Here is a 23,377-nt window from a genome sequence, read left to right on the forward strand (position 1 = left end):
GCAGCAGGGAAAGTTTCCTCTCCTCACTGCCTCCCCCTTCCAGAACCTTTCCCTGCTGCCTCCCACTGCTGGAAACTTTCACTGCCCCATATAGCTACACACCGCAGTGAGAGTGGGCATAGCCTGCCTTTCACTGCAGTATGAAGCTACATGTACTCTACACACCGCTGCAAGTGTAGGCAAGGTCTTAGACATGACGACCAAAGCCCTGGTGTACAATGGGGCTGCTCTGTGTTGCAATAGTGGAACAAAGCAACCCTAAAGCTAATGTATCCAGCCATCAGAGGAGCATCATCCCATCTCAAAGTAACAATACAACTTTAAATTGATTTCCCCAAATTTACTTCTGATAAGGTGAATATCAAAGACCAATGGCCTAAGATGTACTAAATCCAAGATCAAATGTCACCTTGAGAGACAGATATTGATATTCATCAAAATAAGAAGTTCCCATTGCCCTTCATGCAAAAGATTTTATGGCGCAGAAGACTGCATCCTTTTGATTAAATGGATGCCAATTCATTGTAGGAAATGCATCATATTTCCCAGATATGTAGGAATAAGAACTGGAAAACAGAGGAGAGTTGTATCATCTGAAAATAATTTTTTTCACCAGAGATAATCTTACCCATAAATGTCCAAAACACCAATAAAAGTGTGCTGCTTTCCAGAAAAATGCAAAGCTTGGTTAATTCTTTCCACAATGAAGTCAAACAGGTGAGAATAGATCTTCTTTGCCAAAGCATCCCTTGCATTAAGAGCTTGGAGTTTTGTCATAGGCTTTATTACAGTCTCTGAGGTAGTGATAATTTTTCGGTGGCACAACCATTGTGCCACTTTGTCATTGTCTAAATCCAGAAGTTCACAGAATATATTGAGATGTTTATCCTCCAGCTTTAAAGAAGAAAAATAAACATTACTAGATCTTATGAAAAGTTGTAACTAATGGATTATTACTAAGGCTAAGATTTTGTCATGGCTCCATTGAACTCAATGGGAACCCTTGCCACCAACTTCATTGGGGTTGGGATTTCAACCTATGACTGGTGGTTTGGTTTAATTGGTTTTTAATAACACAGGCACTTCTTACACAGGCAAAACTCCTGTTGATGTCAATAGACATTTTTCTAGAGTAAGCACTGCTGAAGAGGACCATTTATACAACCAGGGATGGACCAATTAAACTGCACCTCATACGGGCTGGGGACAGCATAAGAGGCGTTAACCGGTCTTATGGTTTCCCTGACCTTGGGATCACCAAGTGCTGGTGTGGTCCCATCGCACAAATCTGAATGGCCTTGAGGCTGGCCTGTTTTGCAGAGGCTGCAAACAGCCCCAAGGGGTCATTCCAGCAGCTGGGGATCAGCTGGATGCAGGGACATCTCAGCCACACACAGTTCCTTTGCTCAGCCCCTTTATGCCACGAGTGAGGAAGGGGGGTGGCATAATCACCACCATCATGCTTCTATACCAGTTGAGGATTCTGCTAGGCAGGAGGAATCCCAAAGTGGCCATAGTTTGCCCGGTTTATGGCTGCTTTATGCACCCCACACTTGAGACCAAGTCTTTTTTACACAGAGTCTTGGCAAAGAAAGCTCACAAAGTAGGATGTCCCAAGACAGCCTGTAACACAGAGATAAAGGAAGGACCTGACAGGTAGCTGGGGAAGATATGAAAGGACTGGCAATGACCCACCAAATAAAAAAAACGAAATACAAGTATTCAAATATTTGAATGAGTGAATGTCTTACACTGACTGAAGATTTTTCATCACCAACAGCTGTCATTTGCACATTGCCTAAGTGTAGGATGGCCGCCAGTATTTTAAAAACATCCATCTGAAAATCCTCCTTCAGACCTTAAAAAAATCCCTATTCATTTGAAATACTCAAAGCAATAAAAACATCCATTAATAAAAAGCATGATCTAGGGATACTTGCAATACTGTATATAATTATTAGCGATTCTATAAGGACTTGGTGAAGACACTGCTGCCTGCTGTGCAGAGCTATAACTCTGCCCTCCCCATCCCCAGAGAAGTAATTAGGGACAAATCCCTGTATTCTCCTGAGTGCTGCAGGGACAGTTCAGCTTTGCCCTTCAATAGATTACACAAGAGGGTAGGAAGACTCCTTACTCCCTTTCCTCCACTGCATGCTAGCCTGAGGCCTAGTCAGACTCTAGCTCTCAGTAATTTATACCACTAACAATGAAGACCAATTGCTAATAGCCAGTTGATGTTGCCAAGTCCCATTAAAGCAAATAGCAAAACAGCAGTGCCGCAAACAAATTCCGCAGGTAACCACTACATATACTCCCAAGTTTTTTTTTCAAAACTTGTTTGTCATTGGTCATTTCAGAGCTAAGCTCACTTTGCTAAATTTATCAATATGTGTTGCCAAGTATTCTCATTTACCTAGTAGAGCGAATGTCTTCTGGGTCTCCATCATATCTGCTCTGTCATCGACTCCTTCGATAATAGTGTTGCCGCCCATTCTTGTATAATTAAATTCTTCTGCATGCCCTACAGATGAAAAGTAAAACTTATAACAATTAATGTACTTGGTAGTGGGACAGAGAGTCTTTCATCAATAAGTCAGTAGATATGAATGAAAATGGAGTGAAAGCTGTTGCCATCTGATAGTTCTTCTAAAATGAGCTCATGGTCTTAGTGTACTTCCGAAATAAACAGGAATCCACATAACAAAACCAGTACAATTGACGCTAACGGCACCCCTTTTGGAAATCTAACAGGGGGTGAAGGATTGATTGGTAGGTAGATGAACTACCATTTTATGCTTGAGGCTGGGTCCTCCAGATTGCAGTTTAAGCTCACATGGAGCTTTTACCATGTCGTTGCTCTGTGAACAAATAAAGAAGCCTTCACTCCCCAGGACTGTCAATATGACATCATTCACAAGCATATTCACTAAATAAAGTGTTAAGAGTGTGATTTTCAAAGACCCCTAAGGACCTGATCCTGCACCTCTAAAGTTACTGGAAACTTTGCCACTGACTACAGTAAGAAGGCTCAAACCCTAGGCAACTTAGAGTAGGTCTACTCTGCAATGAAAAACCTGTGGCACCAAGTCTCAGAACCTGGGTCAGCTGATTCAGGCTCACGGGGCTCGGGCTGTGGGGCTAAAAATTGCAGTGCCTGGGCTCTGAGACCCGCCCCTCTCGTGAAGTCGCAGGCTCTAGCCTGAGCCCAAATGTCTACACTGCAATTTTATAACCATGGAGTAGGAGGCCCATGAGCCCGAGTCAGCTGACACAGGCCAGCCGCAGTCATGTCGTGGGACTTTTATTGCAGTGTACACATCACGCTGTACAGGTCCCACTGAAAGTCAATAAGATTTGTGCTCTAAGACACTTAGGGCTCTTGAAAATCCTACCCTCAAAATGTAACACTGCAAAGGTGAAGAATAGTTTACTTTCTTGAGACATACCCAATTTAAGATGCTTAAATTCTGGTTGCAGAGCAGAAGCACACAGCTGGTAGAATATGTGGTAATTTCGTTCATTCTCTGACTGCAAATGAAAGAAAAGAAAACCATGATACTGGAGAAAGAAAAATAAACACAGAAAACATTTGGTATTTGACTATAATTGTAGACGAGTCAATGATTATCCAAGTGTAAATTCTATTGCAATCTAGTTTGAGTCAAACATTGTCTATGCTAAAATGGACATGCTTTTAGAATTCAGCAAGCACCTTGGCTGTGACAAAACCAAGTGCTCTTCCTCTCCAAACCCCATGTCAGCGTACAGAGTTCTTTGCCAAAACTGTTAGTTTTTTAACTGACTCAATTATTAAATTAACAAGGGCTGGCAAATATAGCAATGTGCACTGCTTCCTTTGGGAGTGCTAACAAACACTATTCACGGAAAGTGGAAAGCTCTCAAAACTATTTTTAATAACCATCTGTTAGATAACAGATGTACAGAGGTAGCTGTTCTGAATATCTGAGAAGTTATAAACACAACTACAAGCAAGCAGTACATTTTGTTGTGTGTTTTTGTAAAAAACAAAACAAAAAAAACCCCAACTAACCAACCACCAGATATTTTCCATGCTATTTTAGTACCATTATTTCACAATACTTATGCTCAAATAAATGTGTTACTCTCTAAGGTGCCACAAGGACTCCTCGTTGTTTTTCCTGATACAGACTAACACAGCTACCACTCTGAAACCTGTCATCTATTATGTGTTACTGAAAAAAGTTTGTTTCCAATGTGCTTCTGGCTTTATCAGGGCAAATAAAAAAAAATCCATCTGATCATTTAAGGTATCTAAAATTAATGAGATCTTTGATCACTTATATCTAACTTTTATTATAGGAGAAGAATTTCAATTGATTATGCCACCCTGAACAAACAACATGGCTTCCCAAAGTGGGAAGTGGAAATTTTGCTAACCAAGTTGCCAAAATCTCATTTTGGATAGAAGTTTTCTAACATTGTTGTAGCTTGGACAGTGCCTGAGTTTGTCAATCGCTCAAATTATTCAGTTTAGAGAGCAGTCTAAGTATTTAGATAGCCCATCGCCACAGTACCTGAGAGGGTTCAAAGTATCTACTTTCATCTTCCACTTAAACCTGTCCAAATAAGTGACTTAATCTAGCCAAGTCTCCAATGTGACAACTTGAAATTTGAGAATGAAGCAACACAGGTTTTGCTAGGGGAAAATAAGTTACATTACGGTTTGCTGTGCCATCTAAACTAATAGAACAAAAGGAATAATCTTAATTTCAGTTAAGTAAACCTGCAGGAAAATTTTCAAATGCCTCAGCTTCATTTCCATTGTGTATTCTAATATCATGAACGTTGTTTCTTAAACAATGCAATTACAACACAGCCATGCACATTCATTCCTTCTCTCGCAAGAGTCAGCTCTAAACCACAATCTCAAATATAGAATTTCAAAATCCACACAAGCCACGTAGTAAATTCTCATTTTTATGCCACTATTAGGAATGACTCAAAATGGCCTCTCTGGGCAATGGGGCTTAATGTAGTGCACAGAGCAGTCATCCCCTAACTCCTCCTCCTCCCCCCTTGGCCCTGCCCCATCTTGGCCGCACGGAGCAGACATATTTTTGTGGCTTGGAGAGGAAAAAAAACAACAATGTGGTGATATTGGTGGGAACATAATGTCTCACTAAATTTTTTCCCCTGTGAGATCAGAGCCTTTCTGCTCTCCTCCATATGGTGTAAGCAGAGAAGAAATATGCCATATATACTCATTCATAAGCCAAATATTTTTGGTAAAAAAGTGACACATCACAGAGTGGTGGTCGGCTTATAAACCGGTCTACACCAAAATCTGATGATTTTAAACTCAATGGAATCATTGAATTGAATATCTAATACATTGTCGTTTTGTTTACCTGGAGCATCTGCAGGCATGGAGTCCCTTGGCTCCCTGTGGCCGTTCGCCGTTCCCAGCCAATGGGAGCTGTGGGAAGTGGCTCCCATTGGCTGGGAACGACAAACCGCGGACATTGGGAGCTGAAGGGCTTCATGCCTGTGAACGCTCCAGGTAAACAAAAAGGCCAGGACCACTAGCAGCTTAGCCTAACGGGTCAGGAGCCAAAGCCTGCCAACCCCTGAAATATAGGGTCAGCTTATGAAAGGGTCATACAGTTTTTGCTATTTTTACTTAACCATCTTGGGGGGCCAGCTTATAAACAAACCGGCTAATGAACAAGTATATACGGTATATATATATATATATATATATAAAACATTGGTCTCCGATTCCAAACAAAAGGTATACACTAAGATTAATACAAATTATGCAATACTTCACTGACCTCTTTTAGTATAATGCTAACAAAGTTAAGAGCTGTACAACAGCGATTTCACTGAAGTTGGCTTTTTAAACTTTATTTCACTTACTTGAAAGACAACTCTGGATTTCTCAAGCAGGTACGTCCTCATGTTGGCTCCAATGATTTGGTGTCTCTGATCAAAACTGATTTCAGTGTACTTCCCGAACCGACTGCTATTATCGTTGCGTGTGGTTTTCGCATTGCCTACAGCCTATGAACATGGTGAACCTCTTTAATGCCCAAACAGTTTGTGTCAACGGATTCATTCATGCTGTCCAGTTTTCAAATGTGAACATTAAAGAGGAGTAACTCTCTCAAAATATGACTTAGATGCATAAATGTCCAAAGTTTTATGTGCCTAATGATCAATCCGAACATCCAGAGATGGGATTTGGATGTTCTATTATGAGGCCCAAGTCTGGAAATTATGCTCAGAGTCTCTAGAAAAATAATGTAACATGCATATATTAAATGCAATTCTCTACAAACTAAGCACTAAAATAAATAAGTCTTCCTTGTGGATTGGGAGTCTCAACCTTTTTCTACCCACAACTACAAAACCACCCACTACTTTTCCTACTGTAACCATATATCCAAGAATCTTTCCTGCTGTTGCAGACAAAATAATAAAACAACCCCCATATACTGCAATATACAAGCATTTGTTTATTTTTCAAAAGTTCTTTGTGATGGTGTGTCTGTGTGTGGGTGTCGATTTGAAAATTTACATTTCAAATATACATAAAAAGATAAAGGCAAACATTTTCAAGTTTGGATTCCAAAATATAGAACCTAAATAAAGTGGCCTGATTTTCAGAGGTGTTGAGATTCTAATCTCACTCAGAAATTAAAGAGATGTGGGTGCTCAGAACTTCCAAAAAATCAGACCTGTGATTTGGATGACTTAATATGGACTTCTATCTGCCATCACTTAGACTGAGTTCAAGACCACCTACAATTATCCATTAACACCCAGATTCCAGTCAGAAAAGAAGGAATTTCGTTTTTGAAAAAGTGGTTAAAGGAGAAGATGGTGACATGAAAAGTGTGACAGCACAAAACTGCAATAAAACTGTACGTATAGCCCACTGGATAGTTGTATACATTATACTCAATACTTCACATATGCAAGAAAATTAAACATATTTGTGACATGGAAAAAAGTGCACGTATATGTTGAATATTTTTGATGTAGCAGAGCATGTCACAGAACTGGGCTCTTAAAATGTATATAGTTTACTAAGAGTTACTTGAATACCTGGAATGCTCATTGACTTCTACCATAGATGCTCAGCAGCTTTCAGGATTCAGCCTTTAATGAGTATAAAGCCCCTTTACTTATACATCCTTAAATTTACCTCTGTTATTGGATTGGATGCCAGTACTTTATCCTCCACATGCGCACTGCTGTTTGACTTACTGACTGTGGCAAAGTATCTCATAGCATATCTAGCAGACACAGTTTTTCCAGCTCCTGATTCTCCACTGACTATAACAGATTGATTTCTGTTGTTTCTAAAACAGAACAATAAGAAGGAGATTTTAAATATCTTGCTAGTCTAAAAATATATATATGCATATAGTAAATGTTATTGTGACCAGCACCACTGCCAGCTTTCATCTTCTCCTTGGTCTTTTGGCCTCTCCTGTTTTGTTTGTCCCCTGCAGGCTGTAGTCAACACAAATCACTGAGCTAGGACCACCTCTGTCCTTTTCCCGTGACAGGTATTAAGAACGGGGTGTAAGTTCCAGAAACTCTTTACCCCTCAGCACTTCTCCGCAGAGGTTACAAGGTTCTCTTCTCTTTGAGGGTGGGCTGCTTGAAATTATCCAGACAAAAGGAAACTTAGCTGCTTGGACATTTACAAAACAAAAGTCAATTAATGTAACAAAATAATAGTATTTGCCATGAGATTTTTAAATTATATTTTAGAAGAAACAACTGTTAAACAATGAAAACATATAGTACCTTGCCATTTGTTTGTAAGCCTCTTCTGCCACAGCAAATATATGTGGATCCATATCCCCCATGTTCTGCCCACTATATGCATGGATAATGGCATCCCCATATATTGGCAACTGTTTATAGGGGTTCATTGCAACCAAAATGATTCCTATGAAAAAATAAACAGTACAAAATCAGATGTATCATCCCATTGTCTACAATACCTAACAAAAGGTAAGGTATTGAAAACTAGTAACCACAACTAAATTGCTGCGTAGTCAAAGTATTCATATCTGAACTAATCACTACACAGAGGCCTGATCACAGACGGGATCAGTCCTTACTCATGCATAAATCACCCTGGCTTCAAGAAACTTAACAGATTTCAGGAAAACATCATTCTGATCCTATTGCACTTTCAGCAGCAAAGATTTAAACTTTTAAAAATTTTAGTTTAATCATTTATCTGAAACCCTGGGTTTGTCTTTACATACCACTATAAGTGTAGATAAGTTTTGACTCCACAAAACGAACTTTAAGATTGTGTAGAACAGCAGGTTCATGGAGATAGCTAAGTGCTGTGAGGTCATTTTCACCAACAAGTATGTCAGGATTTCGTAGAGGTGGCAATGGTGCTGGATCAACAGGGTAATTCAATTCCTGACAATACAAATTACATGAAACGCATGTGTAAATACATATTGAACTTTTTGGCTACCTTTGTCTTAACTGTTGCATGGATGATGGACCAGTATCTGATCTTGCATTCCATGAACACCAGTTAACTTCCAGTGACATCCATGGTCATTTTAGTGTACAAGGAATGCAAGATGGGGCCCCTCAATGTCTCATAAAAATAAAGATTTATTTCCTCTCTCTCGAATATATTGTACTGAAACATACCAAGTTTTTTTTACATGAAGCCTCTTCAATCAATACAGAGAATGAGAGGTTTAATTTAAACATAAAAACTCTGCAGTAGTTTAAATGCAATTTAGGGAGCATGAGTGTAGCCAGAGTGTCTTTTGCCCAGCTGTCCCAGGTGCTGGAATGGCCTATGGTCTTACAGGAAGCTGGTCTTAAGTTAGCTTCTAAAGACAGTTGTAGCTTATCACAAACCTTTGACTATGTGGGGAACATAAAGATGAGATAAAGTTACCTTTTCGTTCCCCACCAAGTCCTAAAAAATCTGGGCCCTAATCTTCAAAGCCCTCTGTGGGATTGACCCAAATAACCCAAGAAAGCCCCTGGTTCTATATGATCATGTCCTTGCATGACAGCTATGTTCTATTGGAACAATGGAACTGTTATCCTGAAGAGTGACATGTGTGTGCAGGAGAGGCAACTGGCTCCTGATTGTGGAACGTGCTTCCCAAAGAGCTCAGAATAACCCAGGACCTCATTGCCCTTTGAAAAAAATGTAACACCCCCCCCCCCACACACACTTTTCTGACCTATATTTCCCTCAATAACTCATCTTATATCACAATTTTTAAAAAGTAGTCCTTATAAAATGGGGAAAGGAAAGAGAAACATAGTAATCTTCTTGCGTTCACATAAACAAATTTGTAAGCTGCACAGATACCAAGGTGATGGGTGCAGTAAAACAACTTACAAAGAGCTTCACTCCCAAGTCTGTCTTTGCACCTCAGACAATCAGAGAAACATACAATAACTCATTCTCAGGCTAGGGAGGTGTTCACGATGTATTTTGGAAAAAAGTAGTGTCACAGATTAGCAGTTCATAACAACGTGGTTCTGCTGTATATGTACTACAAATCATACACTAAAGCAATGAGTTTACAAAAAAATTATGGACAAGCTCCTCAGCTAACACCATAATTGGCATAGTTCCTTTTTCCCTTGTCAGTGCAATGGGGCATACATTGACAAGCACTGGATGCTAAAATTAAGCTTTTTACATTTTTTTGGGATTGCTACTTACTGTACAGTTTTAATGGCTAGACCAGGGATGGGCAAACTATGGCCCGCGGGCCGGATCCGGCCCTTCAGGGCTTTGGATCCGGCCCGCGGGATTACCCCTGGTGGTGCTGCGGGCCCGGCGCTGCTCTCAGAAGCAGCCCCCGGGCCGGGAGGCAAAGGGCTCCATGTGCGCACGCAGAGCCCTCTGCCTCCCCCCCCCCAGGGCCCGCAGCACTTCCTGGAGTGGCGTGGGGACAGGGCAGGCATGCAGGGAGCCTGCCCTGGCCCTGGTGTGCGCCACTGCCACCCCGGAGCCACTTTAGGTAAGCGGCACCGGGCTGGAGCTCAAACCCCTCCTGCCCCCCGCCCCCCAACTTCCTGCCCTAAGCCCTCTGCCTGTACCTCGCACCCCTCCTGCACCCAACTCCCTGCCCTGAGCCCCTTTCTGCACTCCTGTGCATTCCAACCACCTGCCCTGAGCTCCCTGCTGCACCCTGCACCCCGTGCACCCCAACTCCCTGCCCTGAGCCCCATCCTGCACTCAGCACCCCTCCTGTACCCCAACCCCCTTCCCTGAGCCCCCTCTTACACTCTGCACCCCTTCTCTGCCCCAATCCCTTGTCCTGAGCCCCTTCCTCCACATCCCGCACTCCACACGCCCTGCCCCGGCCCTGCATACAATTTCCTCACCCAGATGTGGCCCTCGCCCCAAAAAGTTTGCCCACCCCTGGGCTAGACAGTCCTAAGATTGCAAGAAAATCAAGAACATCGTACTGGCCGCAGTCAGAAACAACATACTGGACTACACAGACCAGTGATCTAATCCAGCCTCTCGTTAAAAATTGAAATAACTATGTCTATTTTTTTCTTACAGTTCCATCTTCTAATAGTAGGTGAAGCACATGGTCTCCTGTTCTGTAGTTCTTTGTGATTTCAGCAGACTGCCAAACTTCTTCGTTGTCAGGGATCCAAACCCTGTTGTACTACAACAGAAGAAGATAAGCATTAACTCTAATGCTATTTAAGGAACAGACTATCTTAAAAATACATTTTCCAGATTTTTTTTGAATGTGATCTAACAGTTAAAATACAGGACTTGGAGGCAGGACTCCTAGGTTTTATTCCTGGTTCCACTAAGGACTTACTGCGTTACCATGGGCAAATGCCTTGTGCTTTAATTGTATTTGTAAAAGAGATATACAGTGTAACCTCAATTATCCAAAGATCTCAGAAGTGCTGGCTCAACAGAGTTTCAAGTTAGGCAGGAAGCAGAGCACTCTCAATTAAGGACACTGAAAAGAGAGTAAAATCATGCTTACTGCAGAAGCTCTAATTCTAAGGAGGATGCACAAGTATCTCTGCTATAAGTATGTAAGTATTACACAAGTCCAGGAGTCTTATTCTGTAAGATTTACATGATCACTTCCTTAAAACCACGTAAGGGGAGATTCAATGTAGGAAACATTTTGCAAAAGAAAATACTTACGCAGTTACTTTTCTTTTTATATGATTAAAGAACAAACTCCACAGAATAATCGCTCAGGTCCCTGAATACAGACTTCAAAGCTTGCTGGATGGTTTCCCTATTTACAGCCAGCCAGCTAGCTCCTATAAGGCCAGCTGGTTCAGCAGGAATTTTCACACTTTAGGGATTTTAGCTCAGCCCCAGAGTTAAAGCATTCTGCCCTAAAAGCACCTTATGCTTGATGTGAGCTGCTGAACTGGATGTCTTTATATGTTTAAAGAACTGAACAAAATTCTTTGTAGAAGAGTTGTGAAACATTGTTTATTGAAGCGTTCTGAGCTCCTCAAAAGTAATACTGCTACTTGCGTGCAAAGTATTAACAACTTGCTGTGATACCTGTATATCTTAAATATGCTTTAGTCATGAGACTAAGGGCTAAGCAGTGCAGATGTTCCTGTAGAAACACTCACTTAAAAGTATAAAACTTAAGTTATAAAACAAAAGTGGAAGGAGTGTGCCTAGCTGCCATCAATATAGAGTATATACCAGGGGTCTCAAACTCAAATGACCCCGAGGGCCGCATGAGGACTAGTGCATTGGCCCGAGGGCCGCATCACTGACACGCCCCCTTGCTGCCCCTGGCCCCACCCCCAATCCACCCCTTCCATGAGGCCCTGCCCCTGTCCTGTCTCTTCTCCACCTCCTCCCCTAAGCGCGCGGCTCCCCGCTCCTCCCCCCTCCCTCCTGGAAAGTGCTAAGCGCCACCAACAGCTGTTTGGTGGCTTGGCGGCGGGGCACTTAGGCGGCGGGTCCCGGAACAGAAGGGGCCCCCCACCGCCGAAGACCGGGCTGCGCTTCGGCGGCGGCGGGTCCCTCTTTTCCCCACCCCGGCCGGTCCCGCTTCCCACCCCGGCCCCGGCCGGTCCCGCTTCCCTCCCCCCCCCCCCGGCCCGGCCCCGGCGGGTCTCGCTTCCCTTCCCCACCCCCGGCCCGGCCCGGCGGGTCTCGCTTCCCTTCCCCCCCCCCCGGCCCGGCCCGGCCCCGGCGGGTCTCGCTTCCCTCCCCCACCCCCTGGCCCGGCGGGTCTCGCTTCCCTTCCCCCCCCCGGGCCCGGCCCGGCAGGTCTCGCTTCCCTCCCGCACCCCCCCGGCCCGGCCCCGGCGGGTCTCGCTTCCCTCCCCCACCCCCCGGCCCGACCCGGCCGGTCTCGCTTCCCTCTCCCACCCCCCGGCCCGGCGGGTCTCGCTTCCCTCCCCCACCCCTCCGGCCCGGCCCGGCCCCGGCGGGTCTCGCTTCCCTCCCCCACCCCCCCGGCCCGGCCCGGCCCCGGCGGGTCTCGCTTCCCTCCCCCACCCCCCCGGCCCGCCCGGCCCGGCGGGTCTCGCTTCCCTCCCCCCCCCCCCGGCCCGGCCCGGCCCCGGCGGGTCTCGCTTCCCTCCCCCACCCCCCGGCCCGGCCCGGCCCCGGCGGGTCTCGCTTCCCTCCCCCACCCCCCCGGCCCGGCCCGGGCCCCGGCGGGTCTCGCTTCCCTCCCCCACCCCCCGGCCGGCCCGGCCCCGGCGGGTCTCGCTTCCCTTCCCCCCCCCGGCCCGGCCCCGGCGGGTCTCGCTTCCCTCCCCCACCCCCCGGCCCGGCCCCGGTGGGTCTCGCTTCCCGTCCCCACCCCCGGCCCGGTGGGCCGCGCTCCCCTTCCCCCCCCCCGGCCCGGCCCGGCAGGTCTCGCTTCCCCCCGCCGGCCAGGCCCCGGCCCGGCCCCGGCGGGTCCCGCTCCCCCCCCCTCGTTACCCGAGCGCGTCTCCGGCGAGGCCTGAGCTTCGTCCCGCTCAGAGCCGCGTGGTGAGGGGGCGGGGCTGTGAGCTCCACGCCGAGCGCTCAGCCCAGAGCTCCCAGCCCCGCCCCCTCCCCACGTGGCTCGGAGCGGGGCGGGGCTCAGGCGCTCGGACGGAGACTCGGCGCTCTATGCGCTGAGGCTCCAGGAGAGGGGCGGAGGCGGGAGCCTCCGCTTTTCTCTTGGGGGCCCCTGCGGAGCCCGGGGCAAATTGCCCCCTTTGCCCCCCCCTCTGGGCGGCCCTGGGGAGCTCCGCGGGCCGCAGGGAAGAGCTCCGCAGGCCGCATGTTTGAGACCCCTGGTATATACTCTCTCTCTCTCTCTCCCTAAACTACTGTATTTATTAGAGAATTTCATTTAGAACCAATGCCGTTCTACATTTTTAATAAATTTCCACTGCCACTTTAAATAATTATCAAAGACATAATTATCTCTGTTGTTTATACTGGAGTTTGCTCTAGCACAGACCATCTGTTCTTCCTACTGTGAAGTCATAATGCTTTGTTTATGACATCATAGTCATCTCCATAGTAACAGATTGATGTTAACCACAACAACATTATGACTTCACTGAAAGAACAAGCAAAACTAGCAACAGACTAAGATGGGAAAATTCTTATCTGAAGTGCACATCTCTTTGACAGCTACCAGGGAACAGAAATTATGTAGGATAAGTCCTTTTGTACAAATGATCTCTGTACAAATTTGCTTCTGTGTGACTCTCTCTTTACAGCACTACTGCCTTCCTCTGCTGATTCATTTAAACTAAGAGGCATTCTGTTACCTGATTACTGCCACTAAATCGGATGTGTGAAACCAGACAAGAGTTGAAATTAACCACTGACAAAACAATCAAATCTCTACTTCTATTCTGCGAGTGACATAAGAAATACAGTATCATGATAGTAATCTACACTTCCATAATGTCTTCTAGCCAAGGATCCTGAAGCACTTTACAAACACGAAACACTAAAAGAATGAAGCCTCAAAATATGTCTATAGGATAGGGATCATTGTGCCCATTTCACAGATGGGCTAACTGAGACACAGAAAGGTTAAGTAACTAGCCTAAGATCTCTCTAAAGGTAAGTGGCAGTGGCAAAAATAGGATCTTGGGGCCCTATTTTCCTGCCACAGGATAAAACTCCCATCGAAGTCAATGGAAGCTCCTATATTTTTGTCCTGCAGCAGATTGGTCTCCTGTTTCCTAGTTCTGTGCTTTTGCCTTTAAAGACCACCCATCCTCCTCCCCACATTAAAAAAGAGAAATAATATCAGGATAACCCTTTATTTTAATAGGCCACCACAGATGACTATCAGACTTCACTAGTGGAAACCAATGCAAATGTTGAAAATCAATACTACTGAATGAATTTGAATAAGGAACAGCACTGATTAACGGCTTTGATATTCTGAATGCAGACTGGCTGTTCTAGTGCAGGGGAAAATCTCATTAGTCTGGGTAAATGGCATCATCAACACGAAATCCTGAACAATTACCAATTATTTTAAAAAACAGGGTTCTTGCTATAATTTTCTGAACAAACAAGCAACTTACTAGTGAAGCATAAAAAAAAAAAGATGTCAAAGTTTGAAATGCTGATTACATTTGAATCATTCATTCCTAATTGTTAAAAACTTTCCTTTTCAAACTTTTGTATTCAGTAATTGAGCACTGACTAGATTTTACCCAATACAGAAAAAATCCTATAGCAAAGAGCTTTAAAGATCGGCTTTACAGTTTCATATATTAGAATTCAGATCTTATACCTTAATGGAGTACTCATGTAATGGAACTTTTTTTTTTGCACTTTAGAAACTTGCTCGTTATAACATTGAGAACACAGTATGATTTTGTACGTGTAATACTTCCTACAAGTATTATTGTGCATAAAAAGATAGGATGCATTCATATTATGCATCAGACTAACATTCCAGAAATGATTAATAGATTCATAGACTCCAAGGCCAGAAGGGACCATTGTGATGATCTAGTCTGACCACCTGTATAACACAAGATCTAGAACTTCCCCAAAACAATTCCTAGAGTAGATCTTTAGAAAAACATCCAAATTTTATTTTCAAATTGCCAGTGACTGAAAATCCACCACAACCCTCGTTAAATTGTTCCAATGGTTAATTTTCAGTTAAAATTTATCCCTTATTTTCAGTCTGAATTTGTCTAGCTTCAGCCTCCAGCCAGTGGCTTGCATTATACCTTTGTCTGCTAGTTTGAAGAACTCATTAACAAATATTTGTTCTCCATGTAGGTAGACTGTACTCAAGTCACCCTTTAACTTTTTCTTTGTTAAGATAAACAGATTGAGCTCCTTGAGCCTATCACTATAAGACATGTTTTCTAATCCATTAAACATTCTCATGGCTCTTCTCTGAATCCTCTCCAGTTTATCAATATCCTTCTTTTTTCAGTTGCCTTCACTTCCCCGCTAAAGCAGGCCAGTTTTTAAAACCACTAATACAGACTTCTTCCTCAATTGTGAGATTGTGGCATTTTGGGCATCTAGAAGAGTGTTCTTAAAACAATTCCCAATCATCACTCACATATTTTTGGTTAAATTCTTCCTCCCAGCTGATTTGGCTCATAATTGTTTTCAACTTTGTGAAAATGGCCCTTTAAAGAACCAAGTTTTTATTTATATATAACTGATCTGGATTTTAATCTATTTGCACATTATAAATGTTATCAAGTCATGATCACTTGTAGCACAGCTACCACTAATTTTTAGTTCTGTGATCAGTACCTCTTTATTTGTCAATATGATATGGACACCAAAACAGTAGCAATGATTTTGAAATTCTCAGCTCTAGCACTTATAGCAAAAACACACTCTTCAAAATGAAATAATACCACAGCTGACAATCTTGTTAATATCCACTGTCAGGGTTTACTTCCAGAAAATGTCAGGCCTTCCCCGTCCCCCGATGGTCTCTTCTACCATCCCTATCCTGAAAGACCCCTTTCTGCCACATCCCCTTAATATAACAGTAAATAAAAATAAAAAATAAAACCATAACAAATAATGGGTGTACTGTTAAAAAATATGCTGAAATCACTTTCATTTTGTGGTGCAGATTAAGACCATTTGTTGTTTTTCCTTACCTTTCTTTCTTAAAATCTTGAGTCAGGGTTTCTAAATCTTTTTCTATACTGTGTACATCTTAATAGAGAGAGTTTTATTCTTCCAATTTGTTATGACATAACATCGCTATGACGACTGCTGCAACTGCTTACGTGGAAAAGCAACATTAATAAAGTATTTAGGCTGGTATTTGCAAAGGTGTCTAAGGGAGTTAGGACCCCAATTCCCACAATTTTAGTGGGATCTAGATCCTAACTCAGGGGTCTCAAACATGCGGCCCGCGGAGCTCTTCCCTGCGGCCCGCGGAGCTCCCCAGGGGAGCTCCGCAGGGGCCCCCCAAGAGAAAAGCGGAGGCTCCCGCCTCCGCCCCTCTCCTGGAGCCTTGGCGCATAGAGCGCCGAGTCTCCGTCCGAGCGCCTGAGCCCCGCCCCGCTCCGAGCCGTGTGGGGAGGGGGCGGGGCTGGGAGCTCTGGGCTGAGCGCTGCGCTCGGCGTGGAGCTCCCAGCCCCGCCCCCTCACCACGCGGCTCTGAGCGGGACGGAGCTCAGGCCTCGCCGGAGACGCGCTCGGGTAAGGGGGGGGGGAAAGCGGGACCCGCCGGGGCCGGGCCGGGGGAAGGGAAGCGGGACCCGCCAGGGCCAGGCTGGGGGGGGGGGAAGGGAAGCGAGACCCTGGGCCGGGCCGGGGGGCATGGGCGGCAGGTTATATACTTGTGTGGGGCCCGGGCCCCAGCAATATTCAGGGCTGGGCGCCCTGCTCCAGCAATAGTTGGAGCTGGGTCTCTTCCCGCCCCCCCCCCCCCCGGTCCTGCCTGGATCGGCCCCGGCCACCGCAGGTCTCCCCCCGCCGCCGCGACCCTGCCTGGAGCAGGTCCCAGCCCCCGCCTGCCACCCCCCCTCCGCCGCGTTGTGTTGCGTCCCTGCCTGACAGAACGCAGCGCGCCTCTCCCCTGCCTGCTGCCCGGAGGGCTCCCAGCAGATTTGCTGTCTGCTCCTGCAGGGTCCTAGTGCCTGCCCTCCGCCAGTACTGGCAAGGCAGGCTGCCCTTACCCTGAGCCTCTCCAACCCCAAACCCTCAGCCCCAGCCAGAGCCCTCATTCCCCCCGCACCCTAATCCTCAGCCCCAGCCCTGAGCACCCCCACATCATGAACCCCTCATCCCCCTGTACCCTAATCCTCAGCCCCAGCCAGAGCCCTCATCCCCCCACACCCTAATCCTCTGCCCCAGCCCTGAGCACCCCCACATCATGAACCCCTCATCCACAGCCCTCACCCCACACTCCAAACCTCTTCCCTAGCCCTGAGCCCCCTCACATCATGAACCCCTCATCCACAGCCCTCACCCCACAGCCCAACCCTCTTCCCTAGCCCTGAGTCCCCTCCTGCATCATGTACCCCTCACCCTCAGCCCCACAGCCCTCACCCCTGCACTCCCTCCTATCCCCAAACTCCGTCCCAAAGCCTGCACCCCCACCCCCTGCCGCAGCCTGGAGCCTGCATCGAGCACAGAGCCTGCATCCAGACCCCCTCCCCCACCCAAACTCCCTCCCAGAGCCTTAGGCAGTAAATCTAAGTGCGTGTTTTGTCCTTTGAGTGAGGTGCATTACTGAGTGTATATATTTATTAAAACTGCGCGCGCTTAGGGGAGGAGGTGGAGAAGAGACAGGGCAGGGGCGGGGCCTCATGGAAGGGGTGGATTGGGGGTGGGGCCAGGGGCAGCAAGGGGGCGTGTCAGTGATGCGGCCCTCGGGCCAATGCACTAGTCCTCATGCGGCCCTCGGGGTCATTTGAGTTTGAGACCCCTGTCCTAACTCCTTTAGGCTCACTGGAAAATCCCAGCTATAATGCACATTTCTGTGTCTTTAATAAGTATTTTTTCTTTTGAGAAAAGAAAAAAAAAAGGGACAGAAATCATCACTGTCAACCTTTGCTCTTCATCTTCCCTCGGACTTGCTCTGCTTCATCCCCTGTGCCTCTTTGGACAGAATATCCAGAAGAGAAACATGTGCGCAGAAACAATCATCATAATATTATTTTTTGTTCTTGTTTTTTAAACAGTTGTTCACAGAGACTCTGAAGTGAAATTCTGGCCTTGTTGAAGTCATCGACAAAACTCGCATTGACTTTAACAGAACCAAGACTTCACCCAGATACTTTTTTCCTTCTGCTACTCTGGATATACAGGTCTGTCGCATCTTACGCGCATTTAACATGCACAACTTCAGCTTTACGTGGTCGGCAAAAAAGAGAAAAATAACAATTTTAATACTGTACCTGTAGTGTGGGCGATTCTACCCGCCATTACACTCAATGTAATTTTGACTACATGTGATTTTCGCTTTACGCGCTGACTGCAGAACGTAACCCCAGCGTAAGATGCAACAGACCTGTAGTGCTCAGCTGCCTCGTTCCCACTTCCTCATGCCATTTGTCTCCTATTATCAGTGGGTTCAAGTCCCTGTTTTCTCTCCTCCTCTTCTGTAGCAGTGACCCCCTAGGAGAGCCATGTAGGCTGACTCCTTATTTCCAAGCTGCTTTAGAGACATCCGAGCTTTCAAAAGACCACTAACAGGAATACTCTCTAAAATGTGACCCACAAAGGATTTTAGAACAATGGTTTTGTACCATTTTTGCTTCTATGTGATATATAAAAACATGTCTGAATTCTCCCCTTTTTCAAGTCATCTTTCGAGGACTCAGGAATAGCTGGTATGAGACCATAGGTGGTGCAGGCACTTCTTTGAAGGCACTAGATTGTTCTCCAGAATCACAATTTTAATTAAAAAAAAAAAAAAGGTAAGTGTCTAGCTTTTATGCTGCCAAAGAAAACCTCAATAATGTGAATTGAGTGTAAACGAAGCAGAAGTAAGTCTGCAGAGAACCTGGAAAAATAGTTCTGTGAGGTGCCCCATTCATCTCAGTGAAGTGTTATCTCAGATGCCCAGGGATTATCATTTGAGAGAGAGAGAGGAGAGAGGGTCACATGAATGCCACAAATGAGATGGTGTTTGGGAGATACCACTACTTACTACTTTTCCTCTAATCAGGTGGTGTCCCAGGAGCCTACCAGAACTATGGACATATTCAATCCCTCTCAAAGGGAAGCAAGCTCAAGGAGCCTCATGGAACCTACCATATTTTGAATATCTGCATAATCTCACGAGTAGCATCTTATTTTGGTGACTTGCATGGTCAGAGTTTATTTTGGGGGTGAAGCTCAGAAAAATATCACCACCTTTTCCCCCTGCATCTGACCCCTGGCAACCATCATCAAGAAACTTGATGGTACCACACACATGATTCAGTGAACACCTTTCAAATTTCCAAGGCGCTTCATGAGTTCGTTTGGTGATGCCCACAAAATAAGGAACATTTTGCATATTATTAAGATATGCAAAGTCACAGAAGTCTTTCATGAACTACAATCCACAGTAGTGAAATTATTTTTGCCTAAGCAATCAAAGATAACCCCAAAATCAAATTACTGATATATTTTATACCCAAATAAAAGGTGTTGTTTAATAAGATATACAAAGAAGAAATGTTAACTATTTCCTTATCTTGAAATACTAGGCTAGACTTTCACTTTTATCATTGCCACATATGTTGATTTCATGGGTATTTAAGATACTGTATACATATTTACATATGCTAAAATAGAGCATTTCAATAAATATTATTCTAACCAGACCAACAGTATTATAATCAAACTGCCTAGCCTAAATTGAGCGTGATCATATGTGAGAAACTAAACTATGCTTATGTAAAGAACAAAAAAAGCATGTGACCAAAGTATTCTTCAGAAAGTGTCCCAGCAGTTCCAGGTGCCTCCATTGGTAAATGTAACCAGCCAGCTTAAGGTCAGTTTAATTGAACCCTACCTTACAAGTAAACACAGAGAGTTTACTTATTCTCCTTTAAAGTTACACCCAGTCTTCCCCCGCCTGCATGACACTATGCTGGATTCAAGAATAGATTGTGTTCTTTTAGCTTCTCAAAAAGAATTTTAGCCACTTGGAAAGAATTAATTATGTGCAAGTAATAAGATGAATGATTATAGTCAGTCCAGACATCTAGAGTTAAGCTTGTAATGATATTATAATCAAATATCTCTGTTCTGCCATAATACATAAGTTAGTAATACACAGACATGGTGTTTACCTTAGTTATTTAAAGAAAAAAGTTAAACAGACAAATTATTTACCATGACAGTATAGTGACGGGGGAAAAAACAGGAAGTAAATTATACAAACAAAAAATTCAGTTTACATTTTGAAGAATAAATTTCCTCTTTAGCTTCATGAATGACCAATTATATTCAAAGTTTACCCCAAAGGTGAGAGCTGATATTCTGTATTTCAAGGTGCTTATTTCAGAATTGAGTGAATGACTAGTTTAGCTTGTTGGGACTTCTGCATAAATAATGCCTCGTACTCCCCCAAATACAATATCAAAAGTTTCAAATAAAAGTATTCTTCCATGATACCCACTTAGGGATTTTAAAGCCTACTTCAATTCACATCTATGATATCTGATACATGAGAGAACTTTTAAAAATAATCTGAGGAACGAACTGCATACCCGTGGAATAAATTGCATTAACTTGAACAAACAAATTAAAACATATACTCATATATGTAGTTGTGTCTCTGGCCAGTCTTTAACCTAAAGATGACCTTCCCATAGTAAGCAATAATAAATCCATAATTATTCTTCTATTCTATATTGAAGCAAGAAGAGATGAAATATTGTTCAGAAACTTAACATTTTTATGTAATTTGAAAAAGAAAAGTTAATTGCATTCCTGTGTGTCCTATATAGCTGTATATTGATATTACCTATATCTTGCTCCTTAGATGCTGATTGTATTTTGTCTCATTAGTCATGTTAAAATTTTCTGTACATGCCTGGCTGTCTCACTTTTTGCTATATAACTATATGTTCATAGTCAGAATACCAATTCTATATAATATTTTTAAAAAACAAATGCAAGTACGATCATTTTGTACAACTTTGCCAGATTGTGTCTTGGTCTTGGATATAACTAAAGACTAACACAATGTTTTAGGTATGTCTAAAGAGGCACTACTTCTACCAGTTCAATATACTGAACCACATCAGTGGGTGAGGAGAGTGAGAGATTGATATAATATTCTAAGTTAAAACTTCCATGGGTTTCCTACTGCATCTTGTCTTATCTATGGCTGTGGTCTTATTTTACATATACTTATGCACATGCTTTACTAAATGGACTACTCACGTGCTTAAAGTTAAGCATGTACTTAAGCATTTGTAGGAGTGGGTTTTATGGATATGTTTTAGATTAAGATTTCTTTCTTTAGGTCTTTTATAGCTCCGACTGCATATTCAGAGCTGACTAATATAAAAATGGGTCACCAAATATTAAGTCTTATTTATTCTTTTCTGACTTCAACAATGTAACAAGTAAATAAACATGGTTGTAAAAATGTCCTCAGCTACTGATATAGCCATCCATGGCTCATGCACTGGTAGCCAGGAAGCTGCACCCAAGCATTCCTCCATACAAGGGGAATCCCTCACAAAACGGGATCCCCTGGATTTCTGTTCTACTTTCTGTCTCCAGGGCAAAGCAAACTCACTGGACTTGAGAACTGGTCCCACAGTATGCAAACTGTAAAGTGATCATACTGGCAATAAACACTTAGCACTTGATCTAAAGGTGGATAATGCTTATGGATGGAGAAAGGGAGGAGGCACAGGGAAGTGGAGTGACTTGCCTAACCTCACTTCAGTGTCAGGAACTGGGAACAGAAGCCTGGTCTCATGATTCACAACAGCATTTCACTTCTGTTTCATTATTATTGCCTAGCTGAAGCTCTATACAATTGTGTAAATGTTTGGTTTATTTATTAAAACAATTCGGCAGGCAATCAGACTTGAAGAATCATCCAGGCAGGATAATCAGCTCCTTTCTAAGTGATAGTGTCCTTATTTTAGTTTAATAAATAACCTATAGATATAACAGAAACCTGCATTTTACTAGCCCTGTTCAGTCCCAGGATAGTGGTAAATCATAGCTACTTATTAAAACCAGTCTCTTGGGTGAAAATCATGATTGGAAAAACCATGATATTTTCCTATAAACATTTTTTTAGATCTCAACAGCCTACCATAAATTCAGCCTCTCACAATATCTGGCGCTTGTCTGAATGCCCCAGTTCCTGGAGTCCTGTGATTATGTGGGAAGCCTCGCTTTCATTTAGAAGAGTGAGGGGGCAGGGAAGAAATTCTGGCTCCACTGAAGTCAATGGGAAAACTCCCATGAACTTCAAAAGAGCCAGGATTTCCCCCTACTTTTCCAGCTGTCATGGTTGCAGAGAAAAGGTAACAGCTGTGAAGCCTAGAGGACAAACACCAGAAGGCAGATCCAAAGCCCCGAAAGGTGTGTGTGTGTGTGGGGGGGGGTTAATCTCATGGGTTGGGGGGCTGGGCTCCCGGTTTCTGCGGGACGGGGGTCGGCAAGGCTGTGCATTTACTCTCCAGTCCCATACTCCGGAGGCAAAGTATAACCCGAGCCAGGGAGCCTCTGGCGCTGCCCCGGGGCCAGGCACATCCGGCTCGCCCTGCCCACCAAAAACTTTCTTCCTCCGTCCATTCCCAGAGCGGCAGGTGCCCCTGCCCTGAGCGCGGCGGCATCTCCCTCCCCCCGCCCGCTGGGACGGGGGCAGCAGGGCCCCGGCCGGACAAGGGCCCCCGCAGCCCCACTCGCCTCACCTGCGTGTAGAGCTCGGCCAGCGCCATGGGGCCGCTGCTCCGCGCCTCGGGGAAGGAGCCGGGCTCGCTCCACAGCCGGCAGCTCCCGGGCGGCCCGCAGCGCCGCGCCAGGTGTGTCCCGCTCCAGCCCCTCCCGCGCGGGGTGGAGCCCAGCCGACACCGGACCTGCCGCCAGGGGCCTTCACCCCCCGGACAGAGACCAATCCGGCTTCACACACATTTCCGTCCCCCCCTCCTCCGGACAGAGACCAATCCGGCTTCACACACACACACCCGCCAGAGACCCCTCCCAGGGGCCTTCACCCCCACTCCCCCTCCGGACAGAGACCAATCCGGCTTCACACCCCCGCCCCCCCGGACAGAGACCAATCCGGCTTCACACACATTTCCGTCCCCCCCTCCTCCGGACAGAGACCAATCCGGCTTCACACACATTTCCGTCCCCCCCTCCTCCGGACAGAGACCAATCCGGCTTCACCCCCCGCCAGAGACCCCTCCCAGGGGCCTTCACACCCCACCCCCC

General features: G+C 45.1%; 1 protein-coding gene across 1 annotated transcript in view; it reads right to left on the reverse strand.

Annotated features, from left to right (window-relative positions):
- MYO5C (myosin VC) overlaps nt 1–23,060 on the reverse strand; it is a 60,878-nt gene extending 37,818 nt beyond the window's left edge. Inside the window, exons 1-10 of the mRNA XM_044980638.1 lie at nt 22,855–23,060; nt 10,578–10,688; nt 8,277–8,442; nt 7,807–7,951; nt 7,196–7,352; nt 5,905–6,048; nt 3,450–3,531; nt 2,417–2,524; nt 1,752–1,858; nt 629–894 (exon numbers count right to left, since the gene is read on the reverse strand). Coding sequence (XP_044836573.1) covers nt 629–894; nt 1,752–1,858; nt 2,417–2,524; nt 3,450–3,531; nt 5,905–6,048; nt 7,196–7,352; nt 7,807–7,951; nt 8,277–8,442; nt 10,578–10,688; nt 22,855–22,881 — 1,313 coding nt within the window. The 5' untranslated portion in view covers nt 22,882–23,060. The remainder of the gene's footprint in view (nt 1–628; nt 895–1,751; nt 1,859–2,416; nt 2,525–3,449; nt 3,532–5,904; nt 6,049–7,195; nt 7,353–7,806; nt 7,952–8,276; nt 8,443–10,577; nt 10,689–22,854) is intronic.
- Nucleotides 23,061–23,377: the final 317 nt, after the last annotated feature.

This window comes from Mauremys mutica, chromosome 11, assembly GCF_020497125.1.
Source record: "Mauremys mutica isolate MM-2020 ecotype Southern chromosome 11, ASM2049712v1, whole genome shotgun sequence".
Taxonomy (NCBI): Eukaryota; Metazoa; Chordata; order Testudines; family Geoemydidae; genus Mauremys; species Mauremys mutica.